This window comes from Bos indicus x Bos taurus, chromosome 1 (assembly GCF_003369695.1).
Source record: "Bos indicus x Bos taurus breed Angus x Brahman F1 hybrid chromosome 1, Bos_hybrid_MaternalHap_v2.0, whole genome shotgun sequence".
In the NCBI taxonomy this organism is placed as follows: domain Eukaryota; kingdom Metazoa; phylum Chordata; class Mammalia; order Artiodactyla; family Bovidae; genus Bos; species Bos indicus x Bos taurus.
Window position 1 is genome coordinate 24,695,673 of NC_040076.1, and position 19,685 is coordinate 24,715,357.

The window sequence follows — 19,685 nt, forward strand, 5'->3', positions numbered from 1 at the left end:
ATGTGGAGCTGTAAGGTAAACTAGAATTTAGGAGATGAACATTCTTACCTTAGCTCTGTCATAATTCATCAAGTTATTTTAAGCAATGTATATTACGTGTATGAGTACCACAGTCCACATTTGCAAAATGTGTAGGTTGCCCTGCATGACCTCTGCAGAACTCTTATATTCTGAAATGGTCTGACTCCATGAATAGCAACAATGCAAAACAATTTGGAAAGTATGCTAATACTTTTATGTAGGAAAAATTCCCTAAGATTTGAAATGAATGAGCCTAAAAAAATGTTAAAATCAATTTTATACCCATTATCAATGATGCCTACTTTTTATGTTTTGCATGTATCTTCTCAGATTTCTATGTATAAATGCACTTTTTTTAATCCAAATTTGTTTTTGACCCTGCCTGAATTCTTATCTACATAGTCTATTTAAAAACTTTATTTAAAGAGTTTATTAGACTTTATTTAAAAAGCCTAGTACTGATTTAAAAGAGTTGTTTTTAATTACATTTTCCTTTCTCATAAATATAATAATAATAAATTATATTTACTTACTGTTTATTCTATATCAGGCCTACTTTAGGCATTTTATGTTAATACACTTACCTTCGGGACATGATATAAATATTGTTATTCTCCCAATATTGCAAATGAGAAAAATGAGGCCTAATGAGGATCAAGGATTTCTGGCTCTAAAATCTATACTCTTGACCACTACTTTGGGGTACTGGATGGGAACAACTTTTGTCCATTTTCCATTGGGACTGAAGATTAGAAAAATAGAGCTTGGTAAATGCTTGAAGCATTTGGAAGTGTCACTTTCATTAGAGTCACAAAATATATCTGTACATAACAAAGATTTTATACTCTTCATTATAACTGGTACTCATAAGCAATAATTTCATTATATCAAATAAATAAATTTATCTTCAAAAAATTTACTGTTTTCTACCACCAATTGAAAGTTATAGCTATCTTTATTCTCACAAGAATATTTTAAATTAATATATCCATGTTCTTCTGAACAATGTATCTAGGGAAAAATTTAGTAACAAGAAGCACATCAGAAGCTAAAGAAACGCTTGCCAGGTGAATTAAATAGCATGAGTAAAGAATAAATACTAGAACTATGAATTTTTCTTGGGCATGAAAATATAATTCATCTTTGCATTCTTGCTGCTAAGTCACTTCAGTCGTGTCCGATTCTGTGCGACCCCATAGATGACAGCCCACCAGGCTCCCCCATTCCTGGGATTCTCCAGGCAGTAACACTGGAGTGGGTTGCCATTTCCTTCTCCAATGCATGAAAGTGAAAAGTGAAAGTGAAGTCGCTCAGTCGTGTCCGACCCTCAGCGACCCCATGGATTGCAGCCTTCCATGCTCCTCCGTCCATGGGATTTTCCAGGCAAGAGTACTGGAGTGGGGTGCCATTGCCTTCTCCATTGCATTCTTAGGCCACTTTTGAATTTACTAAGAGTATTTTTGAATGTTTTCTTGATAATATTTGATTATCAACAGTTTCATGGGCAGTTATGAATTGAAAGGCTGAACTGTGTTCCAGATATTATATTTCCTACAAACATACATGTTTGTAGGAAAGCATATATAAACACATGTTTATATATATATATATATATATATATGCATGTGTGCTCAGGTACTTCATTGTGTCCAACTCTTTGCAACCCTATGACTGCAGCCCACCAGGCTCCTCTGTCCATGGGATTCTAAAGACGAGAATACTGGAGTGGGTTGCCACCAGGAGATCTTCCCAACCCAGGGGTCAAACCTGCATCTCTACATTGCAGGCAGATTCTTTACCTTTGAGCCACCAGGGAATCCCATATATATATATTTTACTTCTTATAATTGTCCCTTTGGGAAGGTTGCTGCTTGACCTAGATATTCAAGTTAACTGGTATGAATTGAAAGAGAAAAGGGAAAAAAATAATAAATTGAAACCCAGTATTACAGTGACAAGATAAATGAGGATTATGTCTTTGTTAGTGTGTGAAAAAGATACAGCTGCCAAGGATAAGCGATAAAAGAATGCTTCCAAAGCATATAAGAATCTACTCTACCACAAAAGAAGCAATTCCTAGTGAAATCTATTTTAGTAGGTATTTAGTATTAACTCATTGGAGCTTCATCCTAAAAAACCATATTTAGGTAGGGCGAGCTGTGATTGGGGCACAGTGAACCTTCCCCAATAAATTAATGTACTTGAAGTTTCTTCTTAGAAGGTGATTGACCAATCATGTAGATCTATGGAATAGCCTTGTGACAAAATCTCAGTGCAGAAATTTTGCTATTCTTATGAGCATAACTGTACAGAGGTTATTATATCTTTAAACTCATTTCATCAAATATATAGGCATTTGTCATCTTTATAAGGAATATCTGAGTATTCTGTGTTGCTACAATTCATACAACATATAATATTTGTTATAAAAAGTTCAATAGAAACTATAAATAATCCATTTATTAACTCATATTTTCTGATAATTATGTCCAAATATTTATAGCACATTTAACAGAAACAAAAATGTCAATCAGGACTTTTACCTTTATTTGAAAGATTTCATAAAGAGTGTGAAAGAAAATACTTTGAACATAGTTTATACTAAGATATCAATTACCTCAAAGGAATAATGCAAATCTTCAAGGTAGACTAATAAAATATTATATTTCCATGAATTATTTCAAAAGTAACCATAGAGATTAATCAAACATTTCTAGTGTTGAGACCTAACATAAGAAAACGAGTTTGCTCTCAAGAATTTGAGAAGGAAGGTAAGAACTTTAGAGGAATGTATGAGATATTAAAAAAAAACATTAATTATTAAATAAGGAAAATTATATACAGACTATGACGTACAAGACTCTTTAGGGTTTCAGAAAATAAAAGCTTCTCTGTTCCCATGTGACACTAGAGATGGCTCTGAAAGGAAGAATAGAATTTCTATAAGTGGAAAGAAGACTATTCCAAGAGATGGACACAAGATGAAAAAGCTTTGGTGGTGGAAGTATAGGCCAACAATTAGTGATTCGGTTTCCCTGGAGCGTAGTGGAGTGGCACTTAAGGCTAGTAAGGTTAGTTGAGGCTTTATTATGAAAGCTTCTAATTCCAACTGAAGTGTTTGTACTAAACACATTGTGAAATGGGGATTCACTCAGCACAGTGAATAGAGATATCTCCTTGTATCTATGCTTAGAAAATTGATATTTACATTTATATATAGTGTAACTTGGAGTAGAGAAAGTTTGGGCATAGGCCTCTTGGGTAGGAAGTAGTTAAAAAGGTAGTTTAGTGGGTACATTGGGGTATTTCTTGTGGATACACAAACATGGATATTAGTGCAAGTGGCCATACAAAAAAAAGTATTGCTTTTTTAAATTAGGAATTGATACTATATCAGGGTTCATAGGATAAAAAGAAGTTAAAAGTAATACTAAAATTTACACCATTGGGTGCCTGGATGAATAATAAGTCAAAAGATTTAATCTAAATACTTTTAATCATATATAATAGCATATGTAACTGAATTCAAGTTACATACTTGTGAGATCCAAGAGTATTTTTTCTCTGAGTTAAGGAGAAAAAGAAATTGCCAAATCAATTATGACATGTCATCTCTAGTGCATCACTTTTACAGCACAATCTTTTAGGATTTTAAATAACTCAGCTAAATTCCATCACCTCCACTAGCTCTGTTCATAGTAATGCTGGTAGATGGTTTCTAATTTCAGAGATTTAAAATATGAAAGATGTATGTCTTAAAATTGATTATGGGAGTAAAAGTTAATGTTTACAGATGCTTTACATGCAACTAACTGAACAATCACAATTGCCTCATGAAAGAGGTATTTTTGTACTGAGTTTATTTTACAGTTGAGGAATCTGTGGAGCAAATTTCAGTGGCCACAGAGATATTTAAATTCAATCACTTTAGCCCTAAAGTCCACTCCCTGTAACTACTATACTAAAATGATTTATTTTTAAAGAAAATTATATTAAGATAACAAGAAGTATAATTTTTGAGGTATCACCCCATGTTAGGTTGTTATACACTGTTACACATAATTCATCTTTCCAACAATCTTGAAGTATGGATCTCCTTTTTTCACAAAGGAGGACGCTAAAGCTTGTAGCCGATGAACTACACGCTTAGGTCACAGGACCCACAGTTGGCAGAGCTGGAGTCCACCCTCAGTCTCTCTGACGTCATTATTGTAATTGTTTTTATTTCTCCTGGACTTCCCAGCTCCCTTCGCATGTTTATCTCTACCTCATCTCCAGTATCCAGCCCTACATCTAACATGTGGGGCTCACCAAATACCCGTTCATCGTAGTACAGTACTTCTCAGTTGGGACAATTTATCCTTCTTTCTTTCTCAGAGGGACATTTGACAGTGTCTGAAGGCACTTTTGGTTGGACATGTGAGGGATTAGGTGCTACCGTCAGCTAGTTGGGAGAGGCTTCCATGGTGGCTCAGCTGGTAAAGAATCTGCTTGTAACACAGGAGACCCTGGTTCGATCCCTGGGCCAGGAAGATCCCCTGGAGAAGAAAATGGCAACCCACTGTGGTATTCTTGCCTGAGAAATCCCATGAACAGAGGACCCTGGCAGGCTACAGTCCATGGGGTCACAAAGAGTAAAACACGATTTAGCGACTAAGCCACCACCACCACCACCACTAAGAATGCTGCTAAACATCCTGTTATTATGCACAGCAAAGAAAAATCTGCCCAAAATGTTGGTAGTGCTGAGGCTGAGAAACTTGATTTAGTGGAGAAGATGAATCTGGGCATAGCTCATCTCAATGCTATTTTATACGATTTTGTCAGGACAAAAATAATAGAATATAGTTCAAAGAAATAGATTCCAAAGATAATAGTCTTTTCTTACTGCCTTAACTATGAAGCTTACACCAGTGAGATGGACAGCAGATACCATGATTGGATTTGACATAAGCATGTCATTTCTAAGCACAGGAAGACACTTCAGTTCACTAATGACTTGAATGCGTGTATAATTTTGCATATTTTCTAGAATGTACGAGTCAGGGAATTTTTCTTTATATTTTTCCTCATTAAATACTTGCTGAATTGGTAAAACTAGTTTAGTAGCTTAATTAGAAAAATGTCTGAACCTTCATTTTCTTTAGACCTACCAAACGGCAAGTTTTGTGACACATTTGATGATAAGTGCTCCTATGTCATTAAGTTGAATTTCTAAATCATTCCATATTCACATTTCACAAGGAGGTTTCTGTTGGCAGAAGGCAAGAAGAGAAAGCCTTTCTAACCTTCCATAACACTGCCCAAAATGAACATCTCTCTGATGATGTAGAAATCTTTCCTGTGCCTGCTGCTGCTGCTTGCTGCTAAGTCGTTCAGTCGTGTCCGACTCTGTGCAACCCCATCGACGGCAGCCCACCAGGCTCTGCCGTCCCTGGGATTCTCCAGGCAAGAACACTGGAGTGGGTTGCCATTTCCTTCTCCAATGCATGAAAAGGAAAAGTGAAAGTGAAGTCGCTCAGTCGTGTCCAACCCTTAGCGACCCCATGGACTGAAGCCTATCAGGCTCCTCTGTCCATGGGAGTTTCCAGGCAAGAGTACTGGAGGGGGGTGCCATTGCCTTCTCCCATGCCTAGTGAATACCAATGAAGGAACATGTTCATACTGCAAGGACACTAAGTAGATGGCAAATTTGAAAGTCTGTTTTATCCCAAATTGCAGTCCTTACTGCAGAGAGTTCATTCCCAACTCAGAAGGGTGCAAGAAGAGCAGGAACTGCTCATCAAAAAGTCTGGTCTGAGCTGTGACTTCTGTGGACTCTGTTTGGATTTAATCTCTAAAATCCTTTTCTAAACGTACATGAAGTTAAGATTAGTTTCTAACCAAACACACAACTGTGAGGTATACCAATTTTCCAAATCTGATGTTGCAGTTTCCAGTCCTATTGTAAAACCAAATTGTCTTAAGTGCATTTATGCCAATAAAATAATTATTTTCAAATTGAAGGATAATTTAACCAGCTTCACGAATCCATTTGTTCCAACGTGGTGTCATTAATTGTGATATATTTGTACTTTTTACTCTGAAGATTTCTGTTCTAATTAGTTAAAATAATACCTGCAAATATTAAAAAAGTGTTTAAAAGCAATGCACTTAAGGTGTTGCAGATATTATTTTAATAGTCTGCTAATGGTTAGTGAAAATTACCACAATAATACTTGAGTATTAAGGATAATCTTGAAAATAATTCAACATTCCTTTCTGATATTATGAACCAAATAATAGTCCAAATGTCTCTAGAATGGTTTGAACTTAATTTTATGAGTGTGGAAAGACGAATACATGATTTGATAGCATATAGGTACATATCTTTACATATGTATACTATTATGCATGAATATGCTAAGTCACTTCAGGAGTGTCCGACTCTTTGCAGCTCTGTAGACCATAGCCCACCAGACTCCTCTGTCCATGGAATTCTCCAGGCATGTATACTAAAATGGGTTGCCATGCCCTCCTCCAGGGGATCTTCCCAACCCAGCAATCAAACCCATGTCTCTTAGGTCTCCTGCATTGGCAGGAGGGTTCTTTACTACTAGTGCAACCTGGGAAGCCCAATATCAATACATAATAGAGGTTATCCTAGGCAAATACAACCAAAAGGCAGTGGGACAATGAAAGTGTTGATATGAAGGAGTACTAGATATGGAGGAAGAGTTTCAGGTTGTAAACTAATTAATAGAGTAGGAATCATATAAAATTTTAACAGAATCAGATATCTGAACTTCAGATTTCAAAGGCAGAGCCATTCCAATTGAGGACAGATCCCAAAATCTTGCTGTGAGACAATGGCAAAGGGAGATGGAGACAATATCTCTGAAGGGCAGACATGAGAGAAGTGATGGGCAGTTGTGGAAACTTTTACATGACATATTGGGCATTTTCCATATGCCAGGTTCAGGTCTCAACACTCTGAATGTATTAACTCATTTAATCCTTACAACAGCCCTTAGGAAGTAGGTCCTGATTAAATGCCATGTTTGTCAACTAGAAATTCTAAAGATTCCATTTGAAAACTGGATAACAGGATTGCTGTCCAATAGGAGAGGGCTTTTTGTTTTGCTTAAAAAAATTTTTTTTGCTTGTTTTGAGGATATGTAACTCCTTTCCAAAAAAAGAAAAATTATGTTTTTAGTAACTCAGGCTCTGGGTAATCATTTGGAATGGCTGGAAGATATTCTCACTTTCTCTCTTTCTCCATCCATACACAGACCCACAGGAGAAAGCTGGATTTCCATTAATGCTTGGAGGTGAAGGTGAAAATCTGAGAAAGATAGAATATAAGAAAGTTTTACCAGTCAGCAAACAGGTAGTTCAGAAAGCACACAAAAATTTTGCGAAGAGGACCACAGAAAAAAACTTGTGAGGGGTTGTATCAAGAGACAAAACTCACTGCAGAGGAGGTAAAAATGAGAGAATAAGATAACAGGAAAATATGGAAACTTGGATGGAGACCAAGGATATCAGGCTGTGAATTTCACAAGTGTCCACAGGTTTGCCAAGAGAATTAATTGTTAGAGTCTTCAAGGTCTGCCACGGGTGAAGATGGAAGAAACAGGAACACTCAACAGATAGCCATAGCTTCAGTGATTCAAACTTGGAGGACTTTTAGTTTGGGGTGAGCAGGGTGCTTTGGCCTTTGTGGAAGGACTCAGCTGTAGTTTGGTTTAATTGCCCCGTCTCCAGACTGGGGCTCTGGTTCCAAGATGGTCAATGTCTGGGATCCCTGGCAGTCATTCAAGGCCTTGTTGTTTGGGCCAAGTTATCCTATGGTCTGAAATGTGCTTTGTGTTAAGTCAACTGTTGTTATATTCTTATGGGTATTTTAGATATCTTTTTTTGTCTGCTTCTTTCCTCTTAGCTTTTTAGTTAGAAAACACTGGGATGACCCAGAGGGATGGTATGGGGAGGGAGATGGGGGTTGGGGGGGCAGTTCAGGATGGGGAACACGTGTACACCCGTGGCAGATGCATGTTGATGTATGGCAAAATCAATACAATATTGTAAATTAAAAAAAAATAAATAAATAAAAGAAAAAAAAAAGAAAACACTGAAACTTCTTGTCTCTAAAGAGAGACTAGAAGAGGTGTTTTCCACTGGTGGGTCAAGCTCACAAGGGTGGAGCCAGCTTTCGTTAAGATGAAGATGACAAGGATAGCATTTATGGAAAGCAAAAAATAAAAGGATAAAATATTGTTTGGTTAATGAAGACAGAGTCAGAGTGGCATCATGTTTCAAGTTCCGTTTTAGCTTTCAGTATAAGCTTCCAGAAGAGAACAGCAAGTTCTGCTGGGGGACTACTTTTCTCTACAATTTCCCAACAAGTCTAATCTGAAAATCTTGTTTTCTTTCCTTCCTCAATGAATGTTATGTTAATTGTAATTTTTAAAAGATATCTGTTCTTCATACTGCTCTTAAGTGCTTTGCTCAGTCTTCCTTACAAAACCTGAAAGAATCAAGTTTCATTCACCCAAACTGTAAACATTAGCCTGCATTGTAATTGTAGATAAAAAGGAGAGTGACCCTCTGTCACGTACAGACAACTTCACTTGATATCCCTTTGCCAGCAAAATAATGGCTTATTGTGTTCATTTCAGGGTTCCGGCTCTCAATTGTGATTTAAAAGCTTGACTTTAGGACACACTTTAAATATTATAGATTAAGAAACTATCACCTGGGATCTAGGCTACCAAGAAGTGCTTATGTTAGTTTTAATAACAGTTTCAAGTATAGTCTATGGAAGGATTTTCTTTGAAAAATTGTGAGCAGAGAGATCATTTTAGGAAAATTGAAACACTTTTCCTTTTTTTCAACTGCCAAGTGTGAAAGAAGCAAAAGATTTAAATTTCTCCGAGAAGGTTTATGTTGTATAAAAGAATGCTTTGAGAAGTTGTGAGATTCTGCTATGTACTCTTTTTGAGCAATTGAAACATATCAGTGGGTTCTAATTGGCTGCATCTCCATTTTCACTGTAATCTATATAGTGGTATTGACCAGTTGATCGGTATGACTCTAATTATTAGTAAATGATTCCATTAGATTAGTGAGTGATTTTTTATCATAAAAATTCTTTTGTTGAAAACAAGGCAATAGACTTTATCTTAACAAGGCAATAACAGCATCATATTAAAGCTGCATAGTTAAATGTTCATTGAATTTGGAATAACAGAATGCCTATTGTTGCAGACGTTTCTTTATTTTCTGAAAGAATCTAAAAGGTGTGAGGTGACCTTCAGCTCTTTTGATTGAGTGCAAGTACTTTGAAAATTGAAAACAAACTTTTCAAGTCTCCCTAAAAGGAAAGAAACATTTACTTCTGTAGACATTAAATATTTCCTTGTTCAATTCATAATTTTTACAATTGGCCAACTTAATGATTAATAAAGCAGATATGTAATAAAATTTTAAGTGCTGATTCAAAACACTCATTCTAGAACTGAAGCCAGACATCTTATAACAAGGAGCAGTAGGTGATTTCAAAAACTAAAAATGCTGAGGAAATAGATTTCCTTCATGAAAAACAAAGGTGCTTTTGAGATGAGAACAGTCATTCAGGAAGTTTTATTAGTGCAGAGCCCTCACGTAATTCACACAAGGCAATGAGATCCAAGGACTTGAACATAGTAGAATTCCAGTGTGTAATAGAAAATGTAGTGTATTTCCTTTTGTCTTTTCTCTTCCCAAATTCTGTAGCCCATTGTGGAAGATTTGGAGGAGGTGGTCCTTATATTATCTTAATTATATTCATAAAACTCAGAAAATCATTAGAAGTTCCTACTCTAGAAGCCTAAGGTACATTGGGGATTGCAAAGTATGAGAAATGCATAACATGTAGTTATGTTGTCAAATATTGCCAGTTTTCAAAGTCCTTTTTTGGTATTTTCACAGTAAATTTAAATTTATAGGAAATCTTCCCACTGGTTGTGAGAGAAGGTTTCTTTAGCAAGAAGAAATAAGATAGACACTTTCATTTAAATTTGGAAGTGACTTTAGAATACTTTAAGAAGGTACTTCGTTTATTAAAAATCAATAATATTTTCTCTTTTGACGCACTTTTAAGAATATTCATTCAATGTAAGATCCCACACAAACATAACATTGCATACAGACTGTTGTTTTAAGTATTAAAATAAATTGATTTTGCTTTGTTTATTATTTAGCAGAACAGATGGTAGTGGTTTGACACAATTCAGTTCTCTTTTTCTCTTGTTGTTTTCTTTTGGGGAAAAGAAAAAAACAGCACAAAAACCAGAGCTGCTTTTCCTACTTTGTCACAGCTGGTTACCAATCAATCTCAATTCATGGTGCAGTGATGATAGCACATGATGTCCAGGGGCCAGATATGATTGGGTTACATTTTTCAGCAATGTTCGTATCAGGAAAAGAGAAAAAAAGATATCTTTATAGCGGGGACTGTCAACACATGATTGGACCACTGTCATTAATCAAACCTGGCAACAATGACTGCATTTATACAGGTCTGAGACTGGCATATTTCACAATCAGAATCACCGAATTTCTGTTAGGATTTCCTCAACCAGTAAAGTTGTTTCATGGTTGTTTTTTCCTTATTTTTAATTAAAGTCAGAAAATACCTCCTGCATGTTGATCATATCTGAAAACTAGCTCTTTTATACCAAAGTATGCTCTGGTTACTACAGATTTATTCTCCACTATGTAAAGAAGGGGCTTCCCAGGTGGCTCTATGGTAAAAAAAAAGAAAAAAAATTTCCAATGCAGGAGATGGAGGAGACACGGGTTTGATCCTTGGGTTGGGAAGATGCTCTGGAGAAGGAAATGGCAACCTGCTCCTGCAGTCTTGCCTGGGAAACCCATGGACAGAGGAGCCTAGCGGGCTACAGTCGATGGGGTTGCAAAAGAGTCAGATATGACTTAGCGACACAACAACAGCAATAAGAGCTAATCAGAAAATTGTAGCTACATTCGATTGTTTAATAAAACAATAATTTTAAACTGTATATATTTTGGGAAACACACTTGTGAACCTTCTATGATTACAGTTGGTTTTAGAGTAATACTGAGAAAAAAATATTGGTAAAAGTTACTTTCTGTATTGGTTTTGCCATGTATCAAAATGAATCCACCACATGTATACCTGTGGTGGATTCATTTTGATACATGGCAAAACCAATACAATATTGTAAAGTTAAAAAATAAAATTAAAATTAAAAAAAAGGGAAAAAAATAAAAATAAAAAACAGTACATAAAAAAAAAGTTACTTTCTGAAGTTTTTGAGATACAGAGTTTGATGTAGAAATACACACCTGCCCAAAGCATATGCACTGCTACTGCTGCTGCTGCTGCTAAGTCACTTCAGTCGTGTCCGACTCTGTGAGACCCCATAGACGGCAGCCCACCAGGCTCCCCCGTCCCTGGGATTCTGGCAAGAACACTGGAGTGGGTTGCCATTGCCTTCTCCAATGCATGAAAGTGAAAAGTGAAAGTTAAGTCGCTCAGTCGTGTCCGACTCTACCACATGCACACAGAGCAGTAAACACACATATCAAATGAGAAAGAGTGTTGCTTTGTGTTAGAAAAATGAATGGACACTGACGCACAGGACATCGATTTCAATCTATTTATAACTCAAGACCACAATCTCAGTATCTTCTTTTATAAAATGGTGTGTGGAAATAGGCATTTTCTTTAAGTCATTTATTGTTGTGAAATCTTATATGAATCTCCGCTGTAAACTGTTAAGATCTCATTAAATACAAGGATCTGTTATTTATAATCATTTATATTAGTAATATTTGCTCTCTAGGGAAAATTAATATTTCCCAGTTATCCAATCAAATAGTGTAAAGCATCAATGAGATTAGTATTACCAGAAAGAAATAAAAGAAATAAGGTCACAGTTATTGGACCTGTGGAAATATTTGACATCTAATTGCTTGTGAAACATGTACTTTTAGCAGGCAAATTATGTCTCGGAGACATCGTGACCTGTTAGAGAAAGCAGAGATTGGTAGTAGATAGTCATGACAATTTTCCCCCTGACTATAATTGTCTCGACGTGTGTGGCCTTAGGAAAGGAACTTTATCATATTTTGCCTCAGATTGCCTAAATGTAAAAGTAGCAATGAGCTAAATGTTTACCTCTTTCTGGGTTTTGAAGCTACTTACACATAATTTCTTTAAAACCAACCCTCATATATCTTAAATTTTTGGAGGTAAGAGCTGATTTGATCACAACTATACGTTGGTCATTTCTCTGACCTGAGACGCATCTTACTGTGATTTCTCTGACCCGAGACGCATCTTACTGTGGAAATTGACCAAGGTATCGTGGCATGCTTCAGTCTCCTGGATGGTGGGTATTGTCAGGGCTCAGGCTGCAGACTGGCACATTGTTTCAGTCATGTTGGAAGGAGCAGCACTGTCTCCAGTTGTACAGTTGAATTAGATCCCCATAGGCACTTTTATGAAGATGAAAAAGTGTGTACTTTGGAGGAAGACAGACCTTAAAATCCAAATTTCTATGTAAAAGTGTCAAAATTTTAAATACCAGTTATTTCAATAATTTTAAAACAGTAGCAGACCGAAACACACATACACACACAACTTGCTTTCATACAGATTTCAGTCCACAAATGAGGACATTGCAATTAGGATTTTACAGTATCTAGTATAAATTTCTGTATTCATACCATGAGGCTTGAAATTCTAGTAACAACTCAATTTTGTGGGAGCAGCTGCCATTTGGGTAGTATATCCTTTTAATTTCCCTCTATAGAATCATTTATCATGACTTTTTAAAAAATGAATCTTTATACTTTCTCTTTGTTGAAAGTTGTAACCACTGTAATATAGTTGATGAAGAATGTGCCAGGAGAGCTAGTATTTAATACGGTCTAAACTTTTGCTACCAATGAATTCCTAGACTCTGAATAGTAAAGTGTTATTTTTATAATCTTAAAATGAGGACATTATACTAGACACAATAACTTTTCAAATTTTCCCTGTGTCTCAGAATTTATAATCTGCTGGTTTCTAGGAATAACCAGGATCCATGTATTCTCTTATTTTTCATAATTAAACATCCTTTCCCCCTCTTATCCTAAAAGTATTTTATTTAAGCTTTAAGAATCTTTAATATTAATATTTGGGGATTTTTGTAAGTATTTCCATGTTCACAGATTCATATTCTTCATGGTTTTCTAGACTTAAATAGTATTTTTTGAAGTTATTATTTTTACACATGAAGAGTTTACACATGAAAAATTGTCACCTTTTCAATTTTTATGTCTGTAATTCCTTTCTTGATATGTAGGGAGTAAAACTGAACATTATATTCCAGGTTCCATTATACCATATTTTATAAAAGTGTAAAAATAAGCTATGTAATTTCTCGTTGAAGTTTATATGCCTAAATTGTCTAATTTTCTAAATAGGATATAGTACCTTTATTCCTTACCTACCAAAATTATAAGAATATATTAAAAAGTATATTTAAGAACACCATGCAAATATATTTTATTGTCATTATTTTAATAATGTAATTAAAACCACTCTAGTTGCTGAAATAATTTTAATATACTCAAAAGAATTGAACAAAGCACAAAACTTGACTTGGTTCTCCTGTAGTCCTCACATTTGTTTAAAATAGTCTCCTAGAATTATTTATTTTGGTGCAGAGAGTTTTGTTTTTCATGTTACTAATTTACATACAGAAATTTATAATGATAATATGTAACTCAAATGTCTAGATTCCTGGTCAGGATTTGCTGACTCCTTTATTTTAACTCTATCTCCATGGTAGCATTTATGTATTAAGTTTTCTGAGGGTTAACATTTATAATATTTTGTTTGAGTTAACCTACACTTCAGAACTAATTGCTGATATATAAAATTAATAGCATTACTTTGTTCCTTGATATAATACAGTTCTGTCTTTCGTGTTAATTTACCTTTTAGTTTACTAATAACCATGAAAGAACTACTGAAGAATTGTAAGCATTTGTTGGATGGTTCATGATACACCCAATAAGCATTCATTGAGCATATCCAAGATGTCAGGTGCTATTTGCTGGGCTTCGGGGTATATGGTTTGGAACAAGAGAGAACCAGTTATTGTTCTCATGGAGCATACGTGCTCTTGAAAACTAGGAAGACAATAAACAAGCAAGCAAATGCTTGATAGAGGTATATTCTGTGAAGATAAAAAGTATTCAATGTAACGAAAATATGAAAACAAAGAATAAAAACAACTAAAAATAATTTGAGAAAGTAACTGATGAGCAGAGAACTACTTTACATTGTTTGGACAGGAAGACATCTTTGAGTGGATATCTGGGCTATCTTGAAAGTCAAGAATGATCAGCAATGAACACTGCAGGGGAAGGGCATTCCCTGAAATTATAAGAGAAGTACAGAGAGACAGTGATAATTAGGTAGTTATGTTCAGCAAAGGGAAGAAGGCCACATGGTTAGAAGAAAGTGAGCAAGAAGTTGGATACATCATCATCAGAAAGTCTCGAAAACCAGAGTCTGCTCTTAAACACTTGGTTATGCTCTTGGATGCTAAAAGTTCTATGTTGGGACTGTGGCTATAGCAGTGAGTGAAGCAGACAGGATCTCACCTTTATCAAAATTGGGTTTATCAAAATAGACAATACAAAATGTGAGCAAGTGCAAAATGATTGGTGTAGCAATCTTTTTTTTGTTTGTTTGTTTGCTCTCTGGGGGTTGGTGGTAGGTTTTTGTTTGTTTTGTTTTGAGGAGGAAATAATCATAGTTTTCTAGTGAGGTAATGGATAGCTTCAAACAAGAGTGATGGATAATAAGGCTTCCCTCATGACTTGCTGCTAAGTCTCTTCAGTCATGTCCGACTCTGTGCGACCCCAGAGATGACAGCCCACCAGGCTCCCCCGTCCCTGGGATTCTCCAGGCAAGAACACTGGAGTGGGTTGCCATTTCCTTCTCCAATGCATGAAAGTGAAAAGTGAAAGTGAAGTTGCTCAGTCGTGTCTGACCCTTAGCTACCCCATGGACTGCAGCCTACCAGGCTCCTCTGCCCATGGGATTTTCCAGGCAAGAGTACTGGAGTGGGGTGCCATTGCCTTCTCCACCCTCATGACTTATGACATTGTAAATCAGTGAAAGTTTAACCCAAAACATGCAGACAATAGACAGAACTTTTATTAGGCCCATGCCTCAACTTGAAAATCATGATAAACTGTTTTATTCTTTTAGCTGAAGCTGGAAGTAGAGAAAATCTAATTATAATACTCTTCATTGAAAGCCTAAAATGTTTCTTGGTCCTTAAAGCAATAGAAAGTCAGTTAGTTGTGATCATCTAGAACCAATTAAAGTAATATTTTAGAAGTATAGCTTTAACAGTGTGGTGTGTATGGGAAAGACAGTCAGTGTGATCACCTAGAAGCTATTGCAAAATTGTGTGTGTGAAATAACAAAGACCATCAGTGAAAATCAAGAATAAAAATCGGATATGAAAAGAATGTAAAGACACCTTCTTTATTTGAATAATTTCTTTGAATCTAATAAGAGTATATTCATATGCAACCTCTTAAAAATTCTTAAAATTTTTTAGAATTTTTTCTGAACTAGTATGTCAGTGTACTTGTTAAAGAATAGAAGTGTGACAATGCTGCTGCTGCTGCTGCTGCTAAGTCGCTTCAGTCGTGTCCGACTCTGTGCGACCCCATAGACGGCAGCCCACCAGGCTCCCCCATCCCTGGGATTCTCCAGGCAAGAACACTGGAGTGGGTTGCCATTGCCTTCTCCAAGTGTGACAATAAATGTTTGTTAAAGAGCTGAGGGTGTGCATTTCCAGAAATCACTCGAAGTCATGTTGATGTTTTAAATGTTAATGCCGCTAATTTAAAAAATTATTCTTAATTGTTTTAGCCAAAGTCCCTTTGTCAGTTTGCCAACAAATAAGAGAATTTTCTTCTTTAATATATTTCAGCTCTATTATATTCACAGTGCCTAAAAATAAATCATATATTTGAAGGTAGTGTAACTTACAAAATATAACTCACCAAGAAACTGAAACACACACTAATATTATACTAAGATCTATCAGAAAAAGCCAAAGTATTAATAATGCTGTTGATGGTTTTGATGCAGAGTTGTATAGACACCTAAATTATACGTAATTGATAATCAAACAGCTAGAGATCAGATATGAAATTATTGATCCTATTAGCAATACCTTTAATCAAAGTAGTTATACTTGATGACTGAATGTTGTGTGTGTGTGTGTGTTTTATTTTAGGTAAAATACAGTATAAAAGAGAAAAATGAAGGTGAATACTAAGTGTTGTCTAAATGCAACCAATGTTATTGAATAAAGCCAATCCATATTCTACACAGGTATGACATCAAAGATGATTACACACTGAGAATTAAAAAGGCAATGAGTACAGATGAAGGCACCTATATGTGTATTGCGGAGAATCGGGTTGGAAAAGTAGAAGCTTCTGCTACCCTCACAGTCCGAGGTAAGAGACTTAAGATGTGAAATATAACTGAACTAACAGACTAATATTTGGTTAAATTGGTAAGTGAACTCATAATCAAAATAATAGCTTGCACTGTTTTATTAGTACATAAAATGCCTGGATTTTGTGTCCTCTCCATTTTTAATTGAAATAAAATTACTTTCAAATTTGGATTTGAAAGGATGTGCATTTGAAGTGATTAATTTTTATTTAATAAATAACAGCTAACAGTTTAAAATTAAATCTGAAAAATAAAAAAGATGTACACTAATCTTTTGTGTTTCCATTGTTTTGATCTAATTACAGCTTTTAAATGTCACTAGTTTCAAAGATACTCAGTTTTCTGTTTACTAGATTGTCACTTTATACTAGGAGACAATTTTCTTGAAATTCTTTTTCATTTCAGCATTCAAAAAGCAATCTGAAAAAAAAAAAAAAAAAGAAAACTTAACACTGCTTCCAAAGGTGGAAAATGGATACAAAGGAACTCCCACGTTGAGGAAATCTGATTTAGAGAGTGATTTGTGAAGTCCATTGGCCTTAAATAATTGAAATAGTCAGTGCTGCTCCTGTATTAGCTTTCACTTTCTGGGTGTCATGCACTTTCTCAGTCATGGAATAATTTCCATTTATAGACTCCCTGCCATTGCTTATAAGGGAAAGAAAGCATTACTTAACCCTACAGTGAGCTAGAATGAATTAAGCGTCTTCCTGGCGGTACATGTTGATCCACAGGAGTAAATTATATAGCCCAAGGTACCAAATAGTACATGTGCACAGCTACACTTACCTTTGCCAAATAGATATTACCCATGGCATTGTGTACACTCACAGGACTTAACAGAGACCGGCAAGTACATCCATTGCTCAGTCTTTCAGCCTTTCATCCCTCAGCTGATGCCTCCTCCTCCCATCACTCTCAATAAAGAAGTTTGACTGCAAGTTTATATCCATGTCTCAGTTGTATTTCACTTTGTCTAGTCAGACCTCAGCCTTGTGCAGTTTTACTTGCAGTTTACACAAGATTAGGTGAAAGGCTTGGAAGAATTTGGATTGGCAAGAAGTATGTGAGGGACTCTCAGACTGGTCTTCTATCTGGTAAGAAAAATGATTTTTGCATGATGTATAATTTGGGCTTCCCTTGCGGCTCAGATGGTAAAGAATCTGCCAGCAATGCAGGAGACCCAGGTTCTATACTTGGGTCGGGAAGATCCCCTGGAGGAGGAAATGGTAACCCACTCCAGTATTGTTGCCTGGAAAATTCCATGGACAGAGGAGCCAGGGGTCGCAGAGAGTCAGGCATGACTGAGCAACTAACACACGTTATTTGGGCATCATATCATTAAAAAAAAACTTATCTTCCTCCAGGTAATTATTAGGAGACATTCTGAATGTTTAGATGATTCTGGATACCTAGAAAAATATTGGTGATTTCCAAACTTCTTAATCACTCTGTTCCTCTTCCACTTAATTCATTTTCCTCCTTCCAGACATTCTAGGTTGGACTTAGATGCAGAATAAATTTAAACAAAATTGGCAAGCCAGTTGTTTAAAAATATTTTCATTTCTTTAAAAAGCTATGAACATACACCAAATATGTATATACATATACATATATATATATATATATATATATATATATATACTGATAATATATGAGCAAAATCTGAAAGCCTTTGTAAGCCTATTCACTATGGTTAATCTACATTTTCTGGTAGATAATATGTATATGTATATATATTTATTTGCTTTTATCTAGTCAGCCCTTTGCAAAAGCAATTCACCTGACCATATTTCCCCTGAAGTTTGTTTGTTTACTTTTTCTGAAGTAAGTGGAAAAAATAAACAACTCACCAAGAAATGTTCTAGTCAAAAAATATTTGGTGACCAAACAAATGGTGAGAAATGTGAGGAGTTGTTTGTTTATAGAAGCAAGAGGGTTCCTTTTATACTTGAATGCTTGGATGAATGAGATTTGAAGTGGTCTGTTCGTTTTAAGATACTTCCCCAGCTAATTATTTTCATAATTTGTTGAAAGTTTCAGGTTTACTATTTCATTTAGCAAAGCCTGCTCCTCCTCAGTGGATGTTTGAAGCTAATCTACAAAACAGATAGGAAGAGTTGTTTGTTCTCAATAGGACTTTTTTTAAAAGCAGCAAACCTTAATGATCTCTCCCCTGATGTGTGTCCTAAAGATGCATTAGAGAGTTTAATCTATTTGGTATTTATTTTCATCTGACTAATGTGTCAAAAACAGGGTTAAAGAATAAAAATCCCCATAATATAATAGACTGTGGAGTAAAAATTGTTTAAAAACATTAGGAAAAGCGGTTGGGATTTCTCATGCTAAGAGGTTAACAGGGAAAAAAAAACCATTATCTGCAGCTTAGTATTTTACACTAATTTTTCCATGCACGTAAATGAAATGTTCAACCCTTCTCTGGATTGTTTTATCAGAACAGGGTCAACTGACCAAAGAGGGCCACATCCATTTTCATCCATTTAACGCAAGGACACAGTTTAGTATAATTTGCTGATTTTGAAAACATCCACTGCTGTTTTTTTTTCCCCCCTCAGGATGAAATGTTGCTTTGTGACAAAGACAATAAGTTTTATTGTGATGTTTCTGCTGAAATTTTATCATGATATTTACTTTATCCAATTTTGGAAAAGAAAAAGAAAGAAAGTTTTATAATCAAAATTTTAAACAGACTTACTCAGTTGTTTTCCACTTCAGAAATATGGTGAAAATAGACTATAAAATTAAACATAATAGCAAGTAGTTCTCTTTGCTGACCAGACAAACATAAAATTAGAAAGATATTTCTAGACAACAGTAAGCCTCCTGATATTTATATTCTTATCAAGTAATTCACGGTCTGATAGAACATTTGAACGTGGCTCCAAAATAAGTGAACACAAACTGCATATTTGTAAACACGTTTTTCCCATTTTTTTAATTGCTTAAAGTTGGCTTCGCCTAAACAAGGCTTATTAGGAAAACTTGAACCATTTCAAAAACTATTTCTAGAGCACTAAAGTTCTAATTTTCTTGGAATTACCTGAGACTAAATGAAACAGAAATGTATTTTCTTTCTTTAAACATGATTTCTTAC

At 35.4% G+C, this 19,685-nt stretch overlaps 1 protein-coding gene across 17 annotated transcripts in view; it reads left to right on the plus strand.

Annotated features, from left to right (window-relative positions):
* Positions 1 to 19,685, plus strand: part of ROBO2 (roundabout guidance receptor 2) — a 1,466,835-nt gene that overhangs the window by 1,302,441 nt on the left and 144,709 nt on the right. For all 17 annotated transcript variants that reach the window (XM_027549011.1, XM_027548934.1, XM_027549246.1 and 14 more), the window contains exon 6: positions 16,442 to 16,569. In XM_027549011.1, the coding sequence (XP_027404812.1) occupies positions 16,442 to 16,569 (128 nt within the window). The remainder of the gene's footprint in view (positions 1 to 16,441; positions 16,570 to 19,685) is intronic.